General features: G+C 40.1%; 1 protein-coding gene across 1 annotated transcript in view; it reads right to left on the bottom strand.

Moving 5' to 3' along the window:
- IL31RA (interleukin 31 receptor A) overlaps positions 1-23,599 on the bottom strand; it is a 72,405-nt gene that overhangs the window by 46,125 nt on the left and 2,681 nt on the right. Inside the window, exons 2-4 of the mRNA XM_030927045.1 lie at positions 19,472-19,549; positions 9,728-9,845; positions 6,251-6,432 (exon numbers count right to left, since the gene is read on the bottom strand). Of these exons, the coding sequence (XP_030782905.1) occupies positions 6,251-6,432; positions 9,728-9,845; positions 19,472-19,529 (358 nt within the window). The 5' untranslated portion in view covers positions 19,530-19,549. The remainder of the gene's footprint in view (positions 1-6,250; positions 6,433-9,727; positions 9,846-19,471; positions 19,550-23,599) is intronic.

Here is a 23,599-nt window from a genome sequence, read left to right on the forward strand (position 1 = left end):
CCACAGAAACTGTCCTTGAGAAAGCCCAGCAATCAGAATTTCTAGACCAAGACCCTAAAATGAACATCTTAAATATGTTCAAAGAGCTAAAGTTAAACACGGACAAAGAACTAAAGGAAATCAGGAAAATGATACATGAACAAAATGAGAATATCAACAAAGATATAGAATTTTTTTTTAAAAGAAGCAAACAAAAACTCTGAAGTTGAAAATCACAATACCTGAAATATAAATTCACTACAGGGATTCAGCAGTAAATTTAAGCAGGCATAAGAAACAATCAGTAAAGGTGAAGATAGAACAACTGAAAGTATTGAGTCTCAGGAACAGAAAGAAAAAAGAATAGGGAAAAATAAAACAGAGTCTAAGGGACCTGTGGAACAGGATCAAGCCAACCAATAAACACATTTTGGGAGTTTCTGAAAGAGAAGAGAGAGAGGAAGTGGTGGAAAGATTATTTGAAGAAATACTAGCTAAAAAGTCCCCAGATTCGATGAAATACACAAATCTACAAATCCAAGAATCCCAGTGAATACTAAGTAGGATAAACCCAAAGAGACCCACACTAAGACACATTACAACCAAACCCCAGAAAGAGAAAGTCAGTCTCTTGGAAGCAGCAAGAGAGATACAACTCATTACATGCAATGGATCTTCAATAATATTATCAACTAATTTCTCAGCAAAAACCTTAGAGCCCAGAAGGCAGTGGGCTAATACATTTAAAGTGCTGAAAGAGAAAAAGAATGGTCAAATGAGAATTATATACCTGGCAAAACTGTTCGTCAAAAATGAGGGAGAAATTGAGACATTCCAAGATAAATAAAAGTTGAGAGAGTTCATTACCAATAGGCCTGCCCTATAAGGAATGCTAAAAGGAGTCTTTCAGGTTGAAATGAAAGGACACTAGACATTGACTTGGAATCACATGAAGATATAAAGATCTCTAGTATAAATACGTGAGCAAATATAAAAGCTAGTATTATTGTAATTATGGTTTATAATTCCTCTTTTAATTTTCCAAATAATTTAAAAGATTAATGCATAAAAAACAATTACAGCTTTATGGTATACAATGGATACAGATATAATTTGTGACATCAATGACATAAAGTGGAGGTGGGGAATGCAGCTGTGTAGCAGTAGAGTTCTATATACAATTGAAGTTAAGTTAATATCATTTCAAATTAGATTGTTATAACTTTAGATGCTATTTGTAGTCCCCATGGTACTCTCAAAGAAAGTATCTATAGAAAATCCTCAAAAGGAAGTCAAAACATGTCACCATAAAAAATCAACTAAACACAAAATAAAACAATAATGAAAAAAATGAGGGATAAAAAACTATAAAATATAAAAAAAAACTTTTTAAATGTCAAAAGTAAGTCCTCCCTTATCAACAATTACTTTAAATGTAAATAGGTTAAACTCTCTAGCCCAAATACACAGATTAGCAAATAATTTTTTAAAAAAATCCAACTGTCTGGGCACAAAGGCTCATGTTGGTAATCCCAACATTTTGGGAGGCCAAAGCAGAGGGTTCATTTGAGGCCAGGGGTTCAAGACTAGCCTGGGTAACATAGCAAGTTTCTATAAAAAATAAGATAAAATTTTTAAATGTAAAAAAAAAGATCTAACTATATGCTATCTACAAAGACTAACTTTAGATCTGAAAATACAAATAGATTGAAAGTGAAGGGATGAAAAAAGATGTCCCATGCAAATAGTAACCAAAAGAGAGCAGGGTGGGCATACTAAAATCAGACAGAATAGATTTTAAGTCAAAAACTGATGCATATCAAACATAGCAAAAGTTTATTCATTTAGGTACCACTAATTATAATAATTTGTGTCAGAGATTGGACCAAAGTAAACCCTGGCATTATCTGTGAAAAAAGGTTTAAGCAAATTACCACTGTAAACTGGGGGTAGGGGGGACATATTTCAATTAGAAATCAAAATATAGATATATATATAGATATATATAAAGATGGAATCTCACTCTGTCACCAGGCTGGAGTGCAGAGGTGTGATCTTGGCTCACTGCAACCTCTGCCTCCTGAGTTCAAGCGATTCTCCTACCTCAGCCTCCTGAGTAGCTGGGACTACAGGTGCGCACCACCACGCCCAGCTAATTTTTGTATTTTTAGTAGAGATGGCCTTTCACCATGTTGGCCAGGATGGTCTCAATCTCTTGACCTCATGATTTGCCCACCTTGGCCTCCTAAAGTGCTGGGATTACAGGCATGAGCCACCACCGCACCTGGCCCAAAATATTTTTAATTGCTCTTAAAAGCACTGTCATAGTTCTATCCACTTGAATTTAAATTAGAAAAGTTCTAGTGAAAGTAATGGCAAAAACCACAATTACTTTTGTACTAACCTAAAAATTATAAAATTATTATGCTTATTATTCTGATATTATATGCTTTTATTAAAGGATTCCAAAAAAAAAAAAAAATCTTAGTACTTAGCAACACTTTGCCAGGTCCTAGAAACATATTATAAAAACAGAGTTTCTTCAGAGGTTAATTTTATAATTCCAGTATTGTATCAATTTAGGCCAAAATTCCTCCTCAAAGTTTTAAGCAGTACCAATTACAGAATATTTAAATAGATACTAAATCTGGTTGAAAGAGGGACTAGAAAGTTTGTTTTGTTTTGCGTTTTCTTTGTAACTGAATTTGTTTTTTAATATTTTAATTGCTTAAGTAATAATACACTTATTTTAAGAAAGTAAAAATAATAATAATAAATGAAGGTTTTTGAGAAAAAGTAAATAATCTTGTCCCTTTCCAGGCCCATCACTGTGAATTAACAACAATGTTTACAGTGTAGAGTGTCTTCCAAAGGGAGTTCTTTTTTTTTTTTTTTTGAGACAGGAGTCTTGCTCTGTCACCCAGGCTGGAGTGCGGTGGCCGGATCTCGGCTCACTGCAAGCTCCGCCTCCCGGGTTCACGCCATTCTCCTGCCTCAGCCTCCCGAGTAGCTGGGACTACAGGCGCCCGCCACCTCGCCCGGCTAGTTTTTTGTATTTTTAGTAGAGACGGGGTTTCACCGTGTTAGCCAGGATGGTCTCGATCTCCTGACCTCGTGATCCGCCCGTCTCGGCCTCCCAAAGTGCTGGGATTACAGGCTTGAGCCATCGCGCCCGGCCCCAAAGGGAGTTCTTAAAAAAAGTTTTATAAAGAAACCAAGTCAAAAACTACCCACAAAGAAAGCCCAGGCATAAATGGCTTCACTGAGGAAATCTATGACAGATTTGAAAATAATTAACACTAGTCTTTCACAGACTTTTCCAAAAAATAGAAGATGAGGAAATACTTACCAGCTTATCCTATGAGGCCAATATTACCCTGATACCAAAAACAAAGATATCACAAGAAAGTTACACACCATATCCATGTTGAATATAGAAGCAAAAATCCTCAACAAAAAACTAGGAATCCAAATTCAGCAACATATAAAAAGAATTATACACCACAACCAAGTGGTACTTATTACAGAAATACAAGGTTTGTTTAACTTATGAAAATCATTCAATGTAAGACACCATTTTAATAAAAGACAAAACCAAATGACCATCCCACCAGATAAAGAAAAGGCATGTGACAAGATCCCACACCTATTCACGATAAGGAAACACTCAACAAACTATGAATGGAAATTTTCTCAATGCAATGGGTATCTACAAAACCCATAGCTAACATCAAACTTACATGATGAAAGACTAGATGCTTTCCCCCTAAGATCAGGAACAAGAAAAGGATGTCTGCTTTCAACACTTTTATTCAATGCTATACTAAAAGTTCTAGACAAAGCAACTAGACGAGAAAAATAAAATGTATCCAGATCACAAAGGAAAAAATAAAATTATCTTTGCAGATGACATTATCTTGTATACAGATAATCCTAAGGAATCCACCTGAAAAACCTTTTAGAACCAATAAACAAGTTCAATATCCAATTACCAAATCAATATACAAAAATCAATTGTATTTATATACACTAACAATGAACAATCTGAAAATAAATTAAGAAAGCAATTCCATTTACAATAGCATTTAAAAGAACACAATACTTTGGAATAAACTGAACCAAAGAAGTGTACGACTTCTACACTGAAAACTGTAATAAATTAATGAAAGAAACTGAAGGCAGCCTAAATAAATGGAAAGATATCCCATGTTCATGGATTGGAAGATTGTATATTCTGAAGATTACAGTATCCGTATTGAAATTGCAGCTGCCTTCTCTGCAGAAATTGACAGGCTAATACTAAAATTTGTATGGAAATGCAAGGGACCCAACAGCTAAAATAATCTTGAAAAAGAACACAGTTGGAGGACCCACTTTCCCAATTTCAAAATTTATCATAAGGCTACAGTAATCAAGACAGTATGCTATTGGCCTAATGACAAAAATATAGTTCAATGGAATAAAATTGAGAACCCTGAAAAATACCTTACATTTATGGTGAATGAATTGATTTTTACAAGGCTGCCAAGACAATTCAACAACATGGTGGGGGGTGTGTGGGGGCAGAAGTCATCTTTTCAACAAATGGTTCTGGGATAACTGGATATCCACATGCAAAAGAATAAAGTTAGACCCCTATTTAACACCATATACAAAAATTAACTCAAAAAGGATCAACAATTCAAATGTAGGAACTAAGACTTCAAAACTCTTAGAAAAAAACTACAGCAGTAAATCTTTCTGACCTCAGGTTAGGCAATAGTTTCTTAGATATGACACCTAAAGTACAAATAATCAAAGAAAAAAATATACATTTTTGACTTCATATAAATATTTTTCTACCTTAACCATGTAAAAAGTAAAAGAAAACCCACAAACAGGGAAGAAATATTTGCAAATCACATATCTGATAAGGAACTTGTGCCAAGAATATATAAAGAATTATTAAAATTCAACAATAAAGACAACTCAATTATAAGTAGGCAAAGGATTTGAATAAACATTTCTCCAGAGAATATATACAAATGGCCAATAAACACATGAAAAATGTTCAACATCATTGGACATTGGATAAATACAAATCAGAACCATAACAAGGTATCACTTCACACCTACTAGGATGGCTATAATTATAAAAAGATGGACAATAACAGGTGTTGGTGAGGGTATGCAGAAATCATAACCTTTATGAATTGCCAGTGGGAATGTTAAATGGTACAGCCACTTTGATAAAGTTTAACAGTTCTACCAAAAGTTGAACATTGAGTTACCATATGACTCAGCAATTTCACTAGGTATATATCTAAGATAACTGAAACATGTCCACACAAAAAACTGTACACAAATACTCACAGCAACATTATTCATAATAATCAAAAGGTAACAACAAGCCAAATGTCCATAAACTGATGTACAGGTAAACAAAATGTGGTATATCCATCCAGTGGAATATTATTTAGCTATAAAAAGAAATAAAGCACTAATACATGTTGCAACATTGATGAACCTTGAAAACATTATGCTAAGTGAAAGAAATTAGACACAAAAGACCACATATTTTATCATTATATTTTTATAAAATGTATAGGCAAATCCATACAGGCAGAAAATAGATTAGTGGTTGCCAGGGAATGAAGGAAAGAGAAAACAAAGGATTGGGGACTGACTGCTAATGGGTACGAATTTTCTTTTGAGGGCAATAAAAATGTTCTGGAATTAGTGGTGACATTTGTACAACTTTATGAATACAATAAAAACCACTGAACTATACACTTTAAAAAGGTGAAATTTACATGACATGAATTATATCTCAATACAGTTATAATTTTAAAAAGTGGTGAAAATGAGTCTTTGGAAAATATTTTTTTAAAGCCAGAAGTAGTGAGGCATTTTAAAAACTAATAATTTTATGCTCTTTTCCTTTATGAGCAATTACATTGGCAGGGTGGGGTGGTGGGGAGAGACCTTTTTCTTTCTTTGAGTGCAATTACAAACTACAAGAGGAAACCAGTGGCCCACAAAATAGCTCTTATTTCTCATTCCTCTTTTCTCATTTGGTGAATCCCTCCCTCCCTCCCTTCCTTCCTTCCCTCCCTCCCTCCCCCACTTCCTTTCTTCTTTAATTAGAAGATGAATTTTCTGTATACCCGCAACACGTATTATATCCTTGAACTCGATGAGCCTACTTTTAAGTTCACAGATACCTCTTTAACAAAGAAGAAGGAGGTAAACATTTAATAAAGAGTATATAAGAATATCAAATAACACTTACCTATGTCCTCTAATCTCCAATATGTCATATCAGATTTAATTACACCATCTCCATTTTTAGCTTCCACCTCAATGGTATAATTATCTGGGATCGTTATTCTTGGAAGGAAAAAAGAGCACGAAGCACGATTTTCACTTGTAGAACTATTGGTTGTACAATTATCATGTTTTTTTCCAAAAGTGCTTTGAAGGAAAAAGTTATTCAACATGAGTTTAGTACAATGGTTTGGAAATATAGCCATATTTAATGTATTAAGCAGTATTTGTTAGTTTTTCTCTGGGTTTCTCTTGAGAACTGTATAGTCCAGGATATTTGGTTATCCTCTTTCCAACTTCCTTCCTCACCTCCAAGGAAAGGTAAAGGTTACCTGCTTTCTGCCACCTGAGATGCTTTAGGAGCCATGAAAACCTCTTTGGATCCCTGTAAGTCATGAAAAGCTACAGTTGCAGTGTATGTCCTATTGGCAAGAAATCATGAGTAGGTTCCTGAAAAAGCCAGATTCTAGCCTTAAAAATTTATTCTTTTACATATGTATGTAAAAATATATTTATATATATAAGGATTTGTTAAATACATTACAGTAGATACATAAATAGAATTTAAAATGATGGTTTTTAATATACTATATTTATTGATATGGAAAGATGCATCTACTGCTGGTGAAAAAAAGTAGGATGCATATCATGTATAGAATGATCACAGTTACATAATCATAAAGATATTTACATAACTATTTGTAGAGATATCTAGAGAGATCATCAAAATGTTCAAGTTGTTACCTTTGGCGGTGGGATTCTGGATAATTTTTTACATTCTTTATAATTTTTCAGGTTGAATTTTTGAACATTAGTATATATTGTTTTCAGAAAAATCTTTAAAACAGATAGATTGATGATAGATTAGATACATACTATCAAGCTGTAACTTAATGAAAACAAATACACATATTAGTGGGAATCAGATGGGTGGTTCTAGCTATAGTCCACATGGTTCTGGGGATTGTGGAGGAGATAAAGCAGGCTGAGAACAGAAAAGAAGGCCCACCTTGCAAGGTACCAGTGTTTGCTGGTGTGCAGGAAGACATATACACATAGAATACATACAGGAAGACATAGTCACATAGAATCATGGAATTTTGAAACTAGAAAGGACCTCAAGAGTGGTTGATGGTTATTTTACAGCACAAAAATGGCCTCCAGGGCAATGTGTCATGGTTATAAGCACAGGTTCTAGAATCAGACCAGGTTTGAATCATGGCTTTGCCCCTATTAACTGTGTGACTTGGGCAAGTTCTTTAACCTCTCTGTGCCTTAGTTTTCTCATCTGTAAAATGAAGACAGTAATATATCTATAGCATAGGGTTATGAGGATGAAATGAGCTAATACACATAAGGCACTTTTAAAATGTCCAGCACAGAGTCAATACATGTGAGCTGTTACTACTGTTATTGTAGTTGAATGTTTCTGCATTTATTCATGCTGTGACCTTTGAGAAATGACCTTTCTCTCCTTTTTCACACCTCTAGACCTCCCTTGAGCCTCAGTTCAAAAATCACTATCTCTATGAAGGCATCCCCAACTCCTCCTTTTTTCCCCAGGAAAAAATATTTCCTATTGTTTCTGGATATCAGAAGGTTTTTGGCTTATTCCATGACCCACTGAAAAGTGCTCCCAGGTAGGCCATCCACAGGGAAACCCTTCCACTTTGCTTGGAAGAGATCCTCTTGGTGATAAACTCACAAAAATGCAAGCAGTCTAGGAGTTCTGGAGAGCCTAGCTGGCCTGAGACCATCAAGGGGAGCTGTGTATAGGCCTGGGGACGCCCAGGCGTTTTCTATTTCTCCATGTCCAACTGGTGATAATAATGACAACCCAAAGGGAAAGATGGAGGAAAAGGGGAAATGTTTCTATAAGACAGAAAAATAGGAGTAAACCTATAAAGGTGCCCAGATTCTCATTCTACTAGCAATTGATATTCAACACTGGGACTAGAACTGACAAATCTGGAAGAAAAGTCATTTGGATCATGGGTTATTAGGCCTCTATCATTCTTATTTTCTAAAACAGGGATGAGCAAATTACAGCCTGTAGGTCAAATATAGCCCATCTCTTGCTCTTGCACAGCCTGTAGGCTTAAGACTATTTACATGTTGTTAATGGTTGAAAAATAAATAAAACGAAGAAAAATACTTTGGGGCATGTGAAAATTACATAAAATTCATATTTCAGTGTCCATGGATAAAGTTTTATTGGAAAGCAGCCATGCCTATTGGTTTATATATTGCCTATAGCTGTATGAGTGCTATAGCAGTAGTGTTGAAAAGTTCTGACAGAGACCGATCTCCTTCTGAATATTACTATATTTACCATCTGCCCCTTTACAGGAGAAGTTTGCTGACTCCTATTTTAAAGCATCTCTCTGACATAGGTGCTCATAGCTGTATCAGTGCTGCAGAGAATACTGCTTGTTTTTTTTTTCATTTTTTCCACTGAAAACATAAAGTGGACTTCCCTTGCAACATGAGATTTTGCTTAAAAACAAAGAATTTGGAATCACAGACTAAAGATCATCTTACAATGCTTCCCAACATGGGCCCCCTTATTCATTATTCACAAGAAGGAAGTAATGAGCTATGTTAAAAAGTTTTGTTAAAAAGGACACGGTGGCTCATGCCTGTAATCCCAGCACTTTTGGGGGCTGAGGTGGGCAGATCACTTGAAGTCAGGAGTTCGAGACCAGCCTGGCCAACCTGGTGAAACCCCGTCTCTACTAAAAATACAAATGTTAGCCAGGTATGGTGGTGTGCACCCGTAATTCCAGCTACTTGGGAGGCTGAGGCAGGAGAATCACTTGAACCTGGGAGATGGAGGTTGCAGTGAGCTGAGATCACGCCACTGCACTCTAGCCTGGGTGACAGAGTGAGATTGTCTCAAAAAAAGAAAAAAAAAATTTTAACCTGCAAATATTTACTTAAAACATCTAACTTTTGGCTAGAATTATAATTAAAAATTATAAAATTTTCATTCTACAGAATTGGAATAAAGAGGGATGCTTGAGGTAGTAGAAAAAAAAATTGGGGAATCATTGTCCTGTGGAACACTGTTTGACAGAGGTCACACAGCAAATTAGTGGCAGACCATGGTCAATTGCCTCTTAGTTCTGGGTTTACAACCCTACTTACTATATCTGGAACCAGAAAGAATGAACAGTTTTATAACACATTCCGGGAACAGGCAGGGTATAGTTGGTGACTGATCTAGCCAATGGGGAATCCAGGAGGAGGTCACCACTGGCTATGCCACCCCTCCCTCTGCAGCTCCAGATCCTGTCCACAAGCCACTGGATGCACACAGAGATCGTCCAGAAGCTGTCACTAAGGAAACTTTTTGCTTCATCTGGGATGTGAATCATGAATGAATCAGAAGCCTCTGCCTCCCCCATGCCCCAACCGATAAAACACAAGCTTCTGTACTTACTAAGTTCTCTTAGCTGTGTACTGGGTATAACTGGTTTCCTTTCCTGGACTCCAAGTGCAGGTTAAATTTTTCCTATAGTAGTAGACACAGGAAATGTTCTCAGGCTTAGCTGGCAGAGCTAAATAAATTAAAAACACACACACACAGACATAAAAATTTCAGTATACAATAAATATTGCCAGCATTGAACATTTTTAATGAAAAATATGCTGATCAAAAGCTAGATTTTTTTGGTTAGTGGCTAGGTATAATGGGTTCTTCCAATTAGTTTCAATGGAAAGAATCTAACTTCATCTCTTTAATCATTCCCTTTGAAGAGCTAGATTTCTACTTTTTTAAGAAATCCTTTTTTATATTCTTACTTAAAAGTAACATTGGAGAAGCAAGCATTTTTAAAACACCAAGAAATACATACGAAGTATTTGTGATAGACTCAGTAAAGCATCAAATGGTAGAATCACTCTGGATAACCCATGGGTAACAGATGGTGTGGGCATAAGCAAGAATATGACCATGCCACACTTCAACCACGTGTATCAGCAATTTTCTTTTCCAGAAGACTGTACAGTAGAGAAATTTATGAAATATCTTCAACTGTATCTTCATATCTTAGAAATCTTGCTCCTGAGAGCTCCCCACTCCATAGCATCCACACTTTCATAGGGAAACCAGATACTACCATCTAGAACAGACACCTAGACCTTTAAGGGTTCATGGGTAGAATTCAAGGGTCCATGAACTTAAATGGGGAAAATTTACATTTTTAAATTTCACTAACCTACTGTTGAAATGTAGAATTTCCTTCCATCATAAATGTAATCAGCAAACCACAGTAATAGCATCATTGCCTGTGACTTTGTCACCATTATAAATCACAAATATTTTCATATCATATTTTGGTTGCTGCAGGTATCTTAAAATATTTCTATGGTTTGGTTGTGTCCCCACCCAAATCTCAACTTGAATTGTATCTCCTAGAATTCCCATGTGTTGTGGGAGGACCCAGGGGAAGGTAATTGAATAATGGAAGCTGGTTTTTCCTGTGCTATTCTCATTATAGTGAATAAGTCTCATGAGATCTGATGGGTTTATCAGGGGTTTACGCTTTTACTTCTTTCTCATTTTCTCTTGCTGCTGCCATGTAAGAAGTGCCTTTTGCCTCCTGCCATGATTCTGAGGCCTCCCCAGCCATGTGGAACTGTAAGTCTAATTAAACCTCTTTTTCTTCCTAGTTTCGGGTATGTCTTTATCAGCAGCGTGAAAACGGACTAATACAATTTGAAAAAATTATCACTATTTCTGAATTAAGGTAATTATTAATATTAGACCTAAATTAAGGCAATTATTAGGTCTTCTTATTTAATGTGTTAATAAAGAAGACCACATATTACCAGATCACAAATTTCTTTAATATTTTGATGATTTCATTTCAGTATATTTTGGTATCTTTGTAATGCTATTTATTTTATTTGTGCATTTACAAACATTATTTTGAGAATCAGCCCATAGACTTCACTAGATGACCAAGGGGTTGATCATAAACACACACACACATACACACAAACACACATGCACAACTAAGAACTAAGAGCAATTTTAGACTAAGGACCATGTTCAGCTCTGAGGCTTATACTCAATTCTTTGTTGAGCCTTTGGCAAGATCATAGTCTTAAGAAGCAGGCATTTTTGAGAGAGGAGGGCAACTTCTTAAATTACATATCAAAGGAAGCTCTAGTGCTTCCTAGGAAGGAAGTCTCTACCAGACAAGAAGTAGGAAAAAGCTGATCACTTCTAACAAGTAAATATGAGGGCAGGGATGGGGAGGGAATGAAAGGAAGGTAAAGGAAAGAATTCTGATGTCAGTGTTCTTTTTTTTTTTTTTTTTTTTGAGACGGAGTCTTGCTCTGTCGCCCAGGCTGGAGTGCAGTGGCCGGATCTCAGCTCACTGCAAGCTCCGCCTCCTGGGTTCACGCCATTCTCCTGCCTCAGCCTCCCAAGTAGCTGGGACTACAGGCGCCCGCCACCTCGCCCGGCTAGTTTTTTGTATTTTTTTTTTTTAATAGAGACGGGGTTTCACTGTGTTAGCCAGGATGGACTCGATCTCCTGACCTCGTGATCCGCCCGTCTCGGCCTGCCAAAGTGCTGGGATTACAGGCTTGAGCCACCGCGCCCGGCCGTCAGTGTTCTTGATAGAGCGGTACAAACAAGCGGATGGGTTCCATGCACCAAGGTCATCTAGCTGGTAGCCTATTTCACCAGGTACAGCAAGCCTGGGGAAGATTGCCAGGCTGTAGTCTAGTAGGATTCCTCAACTGCTGGGCAAAGTATGGGTCCTTGGCCTGTTAGGAACTGGGCCACACAGCAGGAGGTGAACAGCAGTTGAGCGAGCATTACTACCTGAGCTCCCCGCCCCGATCCCCACCCCCACCTCAGAACAGCAGCAGCATTAGATTCTTATAGGAGCTGAACCCTACTGTGAACTGTGTATGCGAGGGATCTAGGTTGCTCGCTCCTTACGAGAATCTAACGAATGCCTGATGATATGAGGTAGAACAGTTTCATCCCAAAACCCATTCCCTGACTCCCAACCCCACCCCCTGTCCATGGAAAAATTGTTTTCCATGAAACTGGTCCCTGGTGCCAAAAAGGCTAGGAACCACTAGTCTAGGGGAAGCCTCATGTTCCACTAAGCACCAACTCGACGGTGGCATGGAAGTCCTAACAATGCGCTGGCAGAGGGTGGCCTGGTGCAACTCTTCACGTGAGCTCCATACAGGTGAATGTAGCACACAGGGATCCAGAAATTTCCCTGTGCCCTCAGAGTGGGGGGCGAGGATACAGCTGTGAGACTGGACCAGGCCTGGGATGAGGATGAAGCAGCTTCCATCCACAGAGGAACTTCAGGACCATGGGCAAACAACTGGAGCATAAGCTATGGCTCAAAGCACAGCCAAAGCCAGCTGTCCCATGGCAGATGGCAGAGGGGGATCAGACCACACCAGACAGTTCAGGAAAGACAGAGGGCAACACAAGGACTTCTTCCCATGCACCCAAGACTGCAGTCACATAAGCCTTGCTCATATATTCAGACACCATCTTAAGGAGGAGCAGAGAGCAAGGCAGGAACCCCAAAGAGACTGAGTTAGCCAAAGACATCTTAAACGAGAAGAAATGACACAATGTTAACAAATTTAAGTGCTACCCACACCCTCCTCTTTCTCAGCCTTGCCTGACTTTCCAGTGGTAAGGGGACTTTGGAAATTGATTTGTTTGATCATAGAAAATACGGATGTTCCGTTTCTCTGCATATGTGAATAATATTATATATATTTCAACTCTGTCAGAGGTATTACCCTATAACAAGAAGGTGGTGTAAAGGGGTTCCAGAATGGGTGGCATTCATTGTTTTGTTTAGGTTTGGGATTTTAAAAGGGCTGTAAATGTGTGTGTTTGTATATACATTCATGTATTTGGTCTATGAACTGAGCATTGTTTACACGGGTAAAGGAGCCACTGAGAATGATAAATGAGGGTGAGGGAGAGCTAAATGGCTTCCTGTTGTGTCAACATTTCTAGCTCTCTCCAGAGAAGCTGCCTTTCTGCTAGTCCTGCACATGAGCCCGGCACCCACAGCACCCATCCAACAAGCAGTTTAAAGGCTTTCTATCTTTGCTACTTGCACGCTAAAAACCATGACAAAGCCAGTGATCTCCAGATCCAAATGCTTAAAAGGACCAAAGTTAACTGGACCTGAATCAAATAATACTGCATGTTACATAGAGATTGAAAGCTACACCATTAACACATTTCTCAAAAAGACCATGCAGCTTGGAACACTCCCTGGGGATTTTTGGGGTCAACAAGCAGAATGTTAACAGACCCCATGCCTCCCAACTGTCAGGAGGAAGTGCAAAGTCCTACAACAGGTGAACCAAGGGTTAGCTCGCAACACCCAGGAGGAATAACTCACACACTGTCCCACTCACTCCCTGTCTCCATGGCTCAGAGATAAGGGCAGTGCATGCACAATGCATGTGTGTGTATGGGGGTGTGTGTAGTGTGTGGTGTGTATGTGATGTGTATAATGTGTGTGATGTGTGTGTGGTATGTGTAGTATGTGTGCATAGTATAAGTGTGAATGGTGTGAGTGTGTAGTGTGTGGTATGTGTGTAGTGTGGATGTGTATGTGGTGTGTGTGTGTAGTGTGTGCAGGGTATGTGTGGTGTATGTGCGGTATGTGTGTAGTGTGTGTGATGTGTTTATAATGTGTGTATAGTGTGTGTCTGCTGGAATGTGTGTGTTGGTGTGTGTGTGGTGTATATGGTATGTAAATGATGTGTGTGTGGTATGATATGTTTGTGTGATATATGTGACATATGTGTGATGTGTGTGGTATGTTTATGATGTGTGTGTGGTGTGACATGTTTGTGTGGTATGTGTGACATATGTGTGCCATGTGTAGTGCGTGTAATGTGTTTATAGTGTGTGTAGTGTGCTGTGTGTAGTATGTTTATGGTGTGTGCGTGGTGTGTGTGATGTATATGTGTGGTACGTGTGGTGTGTGTGTGGTGTGTGTGATGTATATGTGTGGTATGTGTGGTGTGTGTAGTGTGGTGTGTGTGATGTATATGTGCGGTATGTGTGGTGTGTGTCTGTCTGTGTGTATACGTGTGGGTCTATCCTTAGTCCCTGGCCAAGTTTCTTACACTTATTCACACAGAGGTAGCCTGCCCCACCCCCATTTCACTCATACTCGTCACACTAACTCTCAGGAGGATTTCAAAGTTGATTCTTGGCCAGAGAACAAGGAAACAAGAAGCCTTTCCCTGTTTCCCCAGAAGAGTCTTAGTCTTATACTATTCTCATTACGGCCTCCTGTGGTCATATTTTATTTTATTTCCTTTTCATTCTTGCTCTCCCTTGTGTTGGTTGAATCCAAAGCCAGCCACGAAGATATCAGTGTAGGAATAGATCCTCATGGATCTAAATACACCCCAGTCAAACCTAAGTGAATCCTGCTCTTTCCTGTTCTTCCTTAAATACCTCTCCCAAGCTTCTTCAAAAGCTTTGGTTAACATATATTAGAAGCCATCAGCCAAAAAGAGAGTCAAATGTCTGTTTTTCAGAACCATTAAAAGTGTCACCAGGTGTCAATGATTTTTGGAGCCACCAGGAGAAGAGTAAGTGGCTCCCAAAATGATTTTCCACTCAACCCAGGCTGTTTTTATGAGACTACATTTGTTTTTCCCTTACTGGGTGGCATATAGTGAGAGACAGCAATAGTCTTACAAAGGCTCTCTTGACATTGGTGTTATGGAAGAGATTTGTGGTAGATAAAATGAATGCTCACCAATATTTCCAGTGCTCCTCCATAAGGTGGCCATGGGATTTGCCTTGGCCTTTGTCATGTGAGAGGAAGCGTCCAAGTGCTGGTGCATGACTCTCTTCTCTCTCCTCCTCCTGTCACTGCACACCTTGAAAACGCATGCTGATATGGTGTGTGTGAGGACAGCAGAGCCCCACCAGCCTGGGTCCCTACTTACCTGTGATGGACATGTAGTTTGCTGTTTTAAATACTAATATTTTAGGCTTGTTTATTATTACAGAATAAACAACTCTCCCTGACTAATATCTAAATAGCCTGCTCTCTCCAGTATTATCAGACTTGCAGGAGGAACTTAACAGTAGTTTTCCCTAGTTTTGTGTCCTCATGACATTTTAATTCTGCATATGAGGATTTTAGATTCATTTTGTCACAGATTAGGGGGTTGAGGGGAACTGGAATAAAAACTGAACCAAATCAACAATGTTAGACCTCACTTCTACTTTCCTGCTTTTCTTTACCATTTCCAGTTTCAGTTATCTAGAGTGATTCCACATAGCTGAACAACCTTGGCTCTATGTACTAGAACTGCCTTGGCTGGCAGAGCCTACACATCTGTTGTCCTGCCTACCTCATTGTTGGCAATCAGTATGCCTATTTTAAGTCTTATTCAATTCTCCATCAGAAGATTGTCACAAACATGGGTAAAAACTGTGATGCACAATGAAGAACACTTCACCTCTGTTGTATTTTCCCCCCTAAACTCAGAAATACTTGTCAGTATTCCTTAAGACTGCCACGGTCATGAATAGTACGGAAAGACTAAGAATTTGTCATAGACCAGCACAGACCAAGGAGAAATGACAATTCAGTGCAATATAGTACCCTAAATTGGATCCTGGAATAGAAAGAAATCATTCAGGCTGGGCATAGTGGCTCATGCCTGTAATCCCAACACTTTGGGAGGCCAACATGGGCAGATCATAAGGTTAGGAGTTGGAGACCAGCCTGGCCAACATGGTGAAACCCCGTCTCTACTAAAAATACAAAAATTAGCCAGGCATGGTGGCACATGCCTGTAATCCTATCTACTCAGAAGGCTGAAGCAGGACAATCGCTTGAACCCAGGAGGCAGAGATTGCAGTGAGCTGAGATTGTGCGAATGCACTCCAGTCAGGGTGACAGAGCGAGACTCCATCTCAGACGCTGGTCACTCCCATCTATCTTTCCCTACACCCTCAAAATACAAACCATTGCAATATCCCCCTACTTCTAGAAACAAGGGGAAAAACATTCATCACTTTCCTCTAAGAAAAATTGGGAGAATGTTTTTGCTTATCAGAGAATCTCCCATATACAAGAAGAATGTTTTCCAAAATCATAAAGATGTTCTCCATCTCCCTCTTTCCCTCTATACTCATATCACTTTGGTGCTGTTGCAAAGTCAGTGTTTTGAAAAATATCTTGACCTAGAAGAAAAGCAAAGCTAAGCAGGACCAAGGGAAGGATATTCTAGATGAAAACAATGGTGGATACTGGAGCCAGTTTTGTAGGAGCCGGTATATGTGCAACATAAGAAGAGTGGAAAACAGAGATAGAAGACAGAAAAAGACAAGTTGAGGGAAAGGGTGACTTGATAGGAGCCACAGTGTCTGTAATTAGAAGTTTAGATTGGATAACTGGGAGTAATTGCTGATGAGAAGGAGAGCAATAGTCCTGTCTGCCTGTATCATCTATTTTCTATCACAACAGTCCCCTACCTTTTGGCACCAGGGACCAGTTTTGTGGAAGATAATTTTTCCATGGACCTGGGGGACAGATGGTTTCGGGATGAAACTGTTCCACCTCAGATCATCAGGCATTAGATTCTCATAAGGAGCATGCAATCTATCAATAGATCCCTCACATGCATAGTTCACAATAGGGCTCGTGCTCCCATGAGAATCTCATGCAGCTGCTGATTTGACAGGAGGCAGAGCTCAGGCAGTAACTCTGGCTCATCAGCAGCTCATTTCCTGCTGTGTGGCCCAGTTCCTAACACAGTCTGCAGCCTGGGGGTTGGGGTCCCCTGATCTATCAAGCTCCTGAGTGCCACAGGTGTAACCCCAGGGGGCTAAGGCAGGCCATGCCAGGACAGAAATCTGAAGGCATTCTCATTATCTCGGGGTCGTGACTGCCCTCTTGGTGACCCCAATTAGTACATATTATGGGCTAAATTATGTCTCTCCAAAATCATATAATGAAGCCCTAACCCCCCGTACCTCAAAATGTGACTGTATTTGGAGATAGAGCACTTAAAGATGTAACTAAGTTAAAATGGGATGATTACAATGGGCCCTAATCCAATCTGACTGGCATCCCTAGGAGGAGGAGAGACACTAGGGTTGTGTGGGCACAGAGGGATGACCATGTAAAGAGGCAGCAAAAGGATGGCCACCTGCAAACCAGCCCAGCTGCTGCCTTGACACTGGACTTCCAGCCTCCAGAACCGCGAGAAAATAAATTTCTGTTGCTTAAGCCACCCAGTCTGAGGTATTTTGTTATGGCAGCCCAAGCACATGAATACGCTACATGACGCCTTCCCCACCTTCCTACTACCAGACCAGTGTCTGCTCTGAATGTTTTCTTTTATTTTTTTTGAGACGGAGTCTCGCTGTGTCGCCCAGGCTGGAGTGCAGTGGCCGGATCTCCGCTCACTGCCAAGCTCCGCCTCCCGGGTTTACGCCATTCTCCTGGCTCAGCCTCCCGAGTAGCTGGGACTACAGGCGCCCGCCACCTCGCCCAGCTAGTTTTTTTGCATTTTTTAGTAGAGACGGGGTTTCACTGTGTTAGCCAGGATGGTCTCGATCTCCTGACCTCATGATCCGCCCGTCTCGGCCTCCCAAAGTGCTGGGATTACAGGCTTGAGCCACCGTGCCCGGCCCTCTGAATGTTTTTTTAAACATAAGATATAATCAAACTAATGGATCTCAGATCTACAAGCTATTGTATGGATATTAGGTCTGTAGTCTTGAGTTGGAACTCTACAGAAATACGTTGTTTCATTATTTCCCTTTATATCCTTGGAATTTATGGCAAATAGTATGAAAACTGATTATTTTTGTATTTATATATGTGTATTATATGAAGCCATAGCAACAACACAAAAACTATGGAGCAAAGCACTTCTTATCATAGTAGTTCCCTCTTACTGTGGGTTTACTTTCTGTGGTTTCAGTTACTAGTGATCAACGCCGTCTGAAAATGGGTGAGTACAGTACAATGAGATATTTAGAGAGAGGGAGACCACATTCACATGACTTTTTTTTTTTTTTTGAGACAGGGTCTTGCTCTGGCCCAGGCTGGAGTGCAGTGGCATGATCTCGGCTCACTGCAACCTCCGCCTCCCAGGTTCAAGTGATCTTCCCACCTCAGCCTCCCAAGTAGCTGGGATTACAAGCATGAGCCACCACACTTGGTTAATTTTTGTATTTTTAGTAGAGATGGGGTTTTACCATGTTGGCCAGGCTGCTCTCGAACTCCTGATCTCAAATAATCCGCCCGCCTCAGCCTGCCAAACTGCTGGGATTACAGGTGTGAGCCATTGTGCCCGACCTCACCTAACTTTTATTATACTAAATTATTATAATGGTTCTATTTTATTATTAGTTAGTGTTTTAATCTCTTCATGCCCAAACATGCCTAAACTTCATCAGAGGTATGTATGTGAAGCAAAAAATATAGTATATATAGGGTTTGGTACTACCCACAGTTTCAGGCATCCACTGAGGATCTTGGAACATATTCCCCCACAGATAAGGGGAGACTACTCTATTCTAAAACAGTAGATGTCAGCACTTTTGGGGTCGTATCTCCCTTTGAAAATATGGTAAGCCATCTTGCCACATTTGCAAATGCATGAGTATATGTGAAACTCCATGCCTGTGTGCACACACAGACACACATACAAATTCAGGGTGTTCACAAGTCCCCTTTTCTTTTTTTTTTTTTTTTTTTTTTGAGACGGAGTCTTGCTCTGCCACCCAGGCTGGAGTGCAGTGGCCGGATCTCAGCTCACTGCATGCTCTGCCTCCCGGGTTTACGCCATTCTCCTGCCTCAGCCTCCCAAGTAGCTGGGACTACAGGCGCCTGCCACCTCGCCCGGCTAGTTTTTTGTATTTTTTAGTAGAGACGGGGTTTCACCGTGTTAGCCAGGATAGTCTCGATCTCCTGACCTCGTGATCCGCCCGTCTCGGCCTCCCAAAGTGCTGGGATTACAGGCTTGAGCCACCGCGCCCGGCCTCACAAGTCCCCTTTTCTATCCCCTTTTTCTATGGACGATGTCCATAGTCCAGCGTCATTTTAAAGTTAACAACTCTTGTCCAAAGAAGGCAATAATAATCATAATCACATGATCCGTAAAAGGGCCCAGGCCAACCTACCTGACAGGCTGAATTTGCAGAGTAAAGGGAACATCCACAGTGCCCAGGTCCACATCATCCACAGGTTAACCACGAAGGCTAGGGAGAGAACAGAAAATGACATCAGTCAAGAGTTGGTTTGCTTCATATCTGTTTTCAAAAGGTCTATTTCCAGTGGCAAATAGATTCGGGGGATTTTGGAGGGAGGAAGGATCCTATTTTATTTTATTTTGTTGACTGTCATCACCTAGATCCTTCATAATTACTCCATCAACCCCAGTCAATAAGATTTGCGATTACAACATGTTTTCCTTTGTCCATAGTCCACTCCACTATGTCTTATGAAAACTATGCCAACTACCAAGAATATGCTCCAGAAAAAAATGAGTCTGTGCAGCTCTGAGGCCATCCTCTGGCCCCTGCCTCAGTACCTAGGCCCTCCAGCCAAATGGAACAACTCACAGTTTCCTCAAGCACCATGCTATCTCACATCTCCATGCTCTGTGCATGCCCACGGTGCTCCTTTCCCCTTATTTCTGACAAAGTAATCATCTTTCCAGACTCATTTCAAGGCTCTCCTTCCCTAAGACGCCCTCTCTGAATTCCCACATGGAGTTGCCAGTCAGTCCCTCCTTTGTGCCCCACGCTCCACTATATCATGTGTCCTACAGCATCTGCCACAAGAATGGTGGTCAGCAATTTACCTGACAACTTTCCTACCTACAGGGACCTTCTTAAGAGTGGAACCTCTCTTCTTCCTCTTTGAAGCCTTCCTCTCATCTAAGATGAGATGGTGGGATAGTCTAAGAATAAAGCAAATGTAAAACCAGTAATTCATTTCAGGAAGAAATAAATGATGTTATATTTTCATCTGCCAAATCATTATAGAAAAAAAAAGAAAAAGGTTCTTTACAAAATAAGTTACTTTAGAAAAATGTGCATGCAGGATTTCTGGAGAAAATTAGAGAGATAATGTTTTCTTACATATGAACCAACTGAAATCCTTAGCGAATTGGAAATGCCTAAGATAATAAAGCAGAGTGAGAACTTGGATCCACAATAATAAAAACACCATGATGAAATAATAAAAGACTGGTCACACAGCAGCAAGTGCTGGTATCACTCAGTAGCAGTAGTTTTCCTCTCAAGAGATAGCCATTTTGATTTAAATGGGTATATAACTCAAAGGGAAACATTTTAATTTTTCAATGAAGAAAAAAATGTGTCTTTAACTATAACACTAAGAACATTCTTTTTTGTGTCTAATTATTAAGGATGTTGTCTTAATTTTCTCCATCTGTTAGGCAGAAGACATGCCTTTAGTTCTAGCTCACATTATTTACAAGTCCTAAAGGCACATTAAAAAGGAAGACTATGAAAGCCAAGATGCTGGCAGTCTTAAGAAGTGAATCAATGAATAATGATGGATGCTAAACTAAAACTGTTATTCTGGCAAGTAGTTTTGCATTTCAAATCCTATCAATATTAAATGTTGGATAAAATATTAAAATATTTTTAAGTTAATGGTAATTATTGCTTGACTCCTTTACAATAAAAATACTCAGCTATTATTTGTGAAATTAAAAAAAAAAAACCTTAGAAAAAAATCAACAGTACTAAATCATCCCAGAGACAAAACTGGAAAAGTTACAGTATTTGAAAGAGTGTAGCATTCTAGAAATTGAGACTGCCTGAGTTGTGGTCCTGGCCCTCTCACAAACAAACTGGTGACCTCAGGCATTCTTCTATGCTTTCAGCACTGTCCCAGCCATGTGTTAGGTGCCTGGAATCAAGGAAGAACACATCTCTGACCTCAAAAAGCTTATATTCGAGTTCAGTGATTTTTAACAAAGGGAAGGGGGAAAAGGATGGAGAGGATGGCAATGATATTTTTGGAAACTACCAATTTCAGAGTGAGCTGCTGTTACTGAGGACTTTCATGTCATATTTCTGCAGTAGGTTTGAACAGAAATGGGTTGAGAACCACTGGTCCACTTGCAGAGACGGAAGCCTAGACAGTAGTCTCACATATCATATAGTAAGTGCTGTAGTTACAATAGTGCAATGAGTGCAAAGAGCATCTAAAAACAGAAATGAGCTAATGACTGTGGGAAGTCAACAAGCCTTGCCATTAGGATGAAATCTCTCATTCTATTGTTTGCTTGTCCTCCACAGCCTTTCCCACTTTCTCCTCTCACACTAGAGAACCACCACAAAAAGGACTGCTTGATGGTAAAAAATGTGAACAAAGGCCAGGCGCAGTGGCTCAAGCCTGTAATCCCAGCACTTTAGGAGGCCGAGACGGGCAGATCACAAGGTCAGGAGATTGAGACCATCTTGGCTAACATGGTGAAACCCCGTCTCTACTAAAAAATACAAAAATCTAGCCGGGCGCGGTGGCGGGCGCCTGTAGTCCCAGCAACTCGGGAGGCTGAGGCAGGAGAATGGCGTAAACCCAGGAGGCGGAGCTTGCGGTGAGCTGAGATCCGGCCACTGCACTCCAGCCCGGGCGACAGAGCGAGACTCCATCTCAAAAAAAAAAAAAAAAAAAAAAGTGAACAAATGCTGGGTGCAGTGGCTCACAACCTGTAATTCCAGGACTTTAGGAGGCTGAGGTGGGTGGATCAGTTGAGGTCAGGAGTTCAAGACCAGCCTGAGCAACATGGTGAAACCCCATATCTACAAAACACACAATAAAACTAGCCGGGCATGGTGGCATGTGCCTGTAGCCTCAGTTATTTGGGAGGCTAAGATGGGAGGATGGCTTGAGCCCCGGAGGTCGAGGCAGCAGTGAACTGTGATCTCATCACTGTACTCCAGCCTGGGCAACAAAGTGAGACCCTGTCTCAAAAAAAAATGCAAAAAGGTGAGATGCCTCCCAGGGGCTTAGAAATAAGTCCAGTTGAGAGTTCAAGGTGATTCTAGTTATCTGTGGTGGGTAGATGTGCAGTTGATAAGCTTGAGTTCATTCAGGACTCCAGCCAAAGAAACCTGTGTGCAATCTCAAAGAGTTGGATTTGGAAAACCTTCATTGTCATTAAGTTGCAGGAATCTACTCAACTAATGGTATCCTAAACAGAAGACTTTGAGGACAGAAAGGAGAGGTCAGCTTAGAATGTAAAACATTGATGGTTAAAAAAGACAGAAGCTGGCAGTTTTTATCCAGTACTATCTATGAAAGGAAATTATGAAATTTCCTGTCACTGGAGCAAAAGACTCTGACAGGGCAGCCACAAGACCTCACCACAAACCTGATGAAAGATACTTCAAAACCCCGAATCCCTCTTTCTGACTGCTCTGATTCTCTGATGCCCTCTCTGATTACTAATTTAACGGAAGGAGGCTCTGAACAAAGAATATGAGCCTTCCAGGCATTAGAAAGACAATTTCTTATTGGTTTCAATGTATCAGTCTCTTGAAGACTTAAATGAGGTGAATCAGCCTCCCCAAATCTGGACCATAAGAAATTCTCAAAGATTCTGCTGTGCTCTTGAGGAGAACCATTAACAATTTCCTGCATCCCTGGGTCATCAGCCCTAACTTTGAAATGCAGCAGTTTTGAATAACGGATCTTCAAAAAGGGGTCACTTCCTAGAAACAATCTCACATTTGTGGGACCTCATTTGAGTACAGCATTTAGCAGAGGTCTAAAATCTTCCAACAACACTACAAATATGCCATACTGAACTAAAGGACTCTTAGAATATACAGTGATGCCACTTAAGTAACCAGTGGTGTCCAATGTTTAAAGATGTTGGCCAGGCGTGGTGGTTCACCCCTGTAATCCCAGCACTTTGGGAGGCCAAGGCAGGCAGATCACTTGAGGTCAGGAGTTTGAGATCAGCCTGGCCAGTATGGCAAAACCCCATCTGAATGAAAAATACAAAAATTAGCTGAGCAAGGTAACCCACACTTGTAATCCCAGCTACTCAGGAGGCTACAGCAGGAGAATTGCTTGAACTCAGGAGGCAGAGGTTGCAGTGAGCCAAGGTTGTGCCACTGCACTCCAGCCTGGGTTACAGACCAAGACTCTATCTGAAAACAAACAAACAAACAATACAAAACAACAACAAAAAAGATATAAACCTAGTAGCAGCTACTGTTTGGAGACGAATGACTGCAAACAAATCCAACCACTTATTACTGGCT

The sequence above is a fragment of the Rhinopithecus roxellana genome, chromosome 3, assembly GCF_007565055.1.
Source record: "Rhinopithecus roxellana isolate Shanxi Qingling chromosome 3, ASM756505v1, whole genome shotgun sequence".
Classification (NCBI taxonomy): Eukaryota; Metazoa; Chordata; class Mammalia; order Primates; family Cercopithecidae; genus Rhinopithecus; species Rhinopithecus roxellana.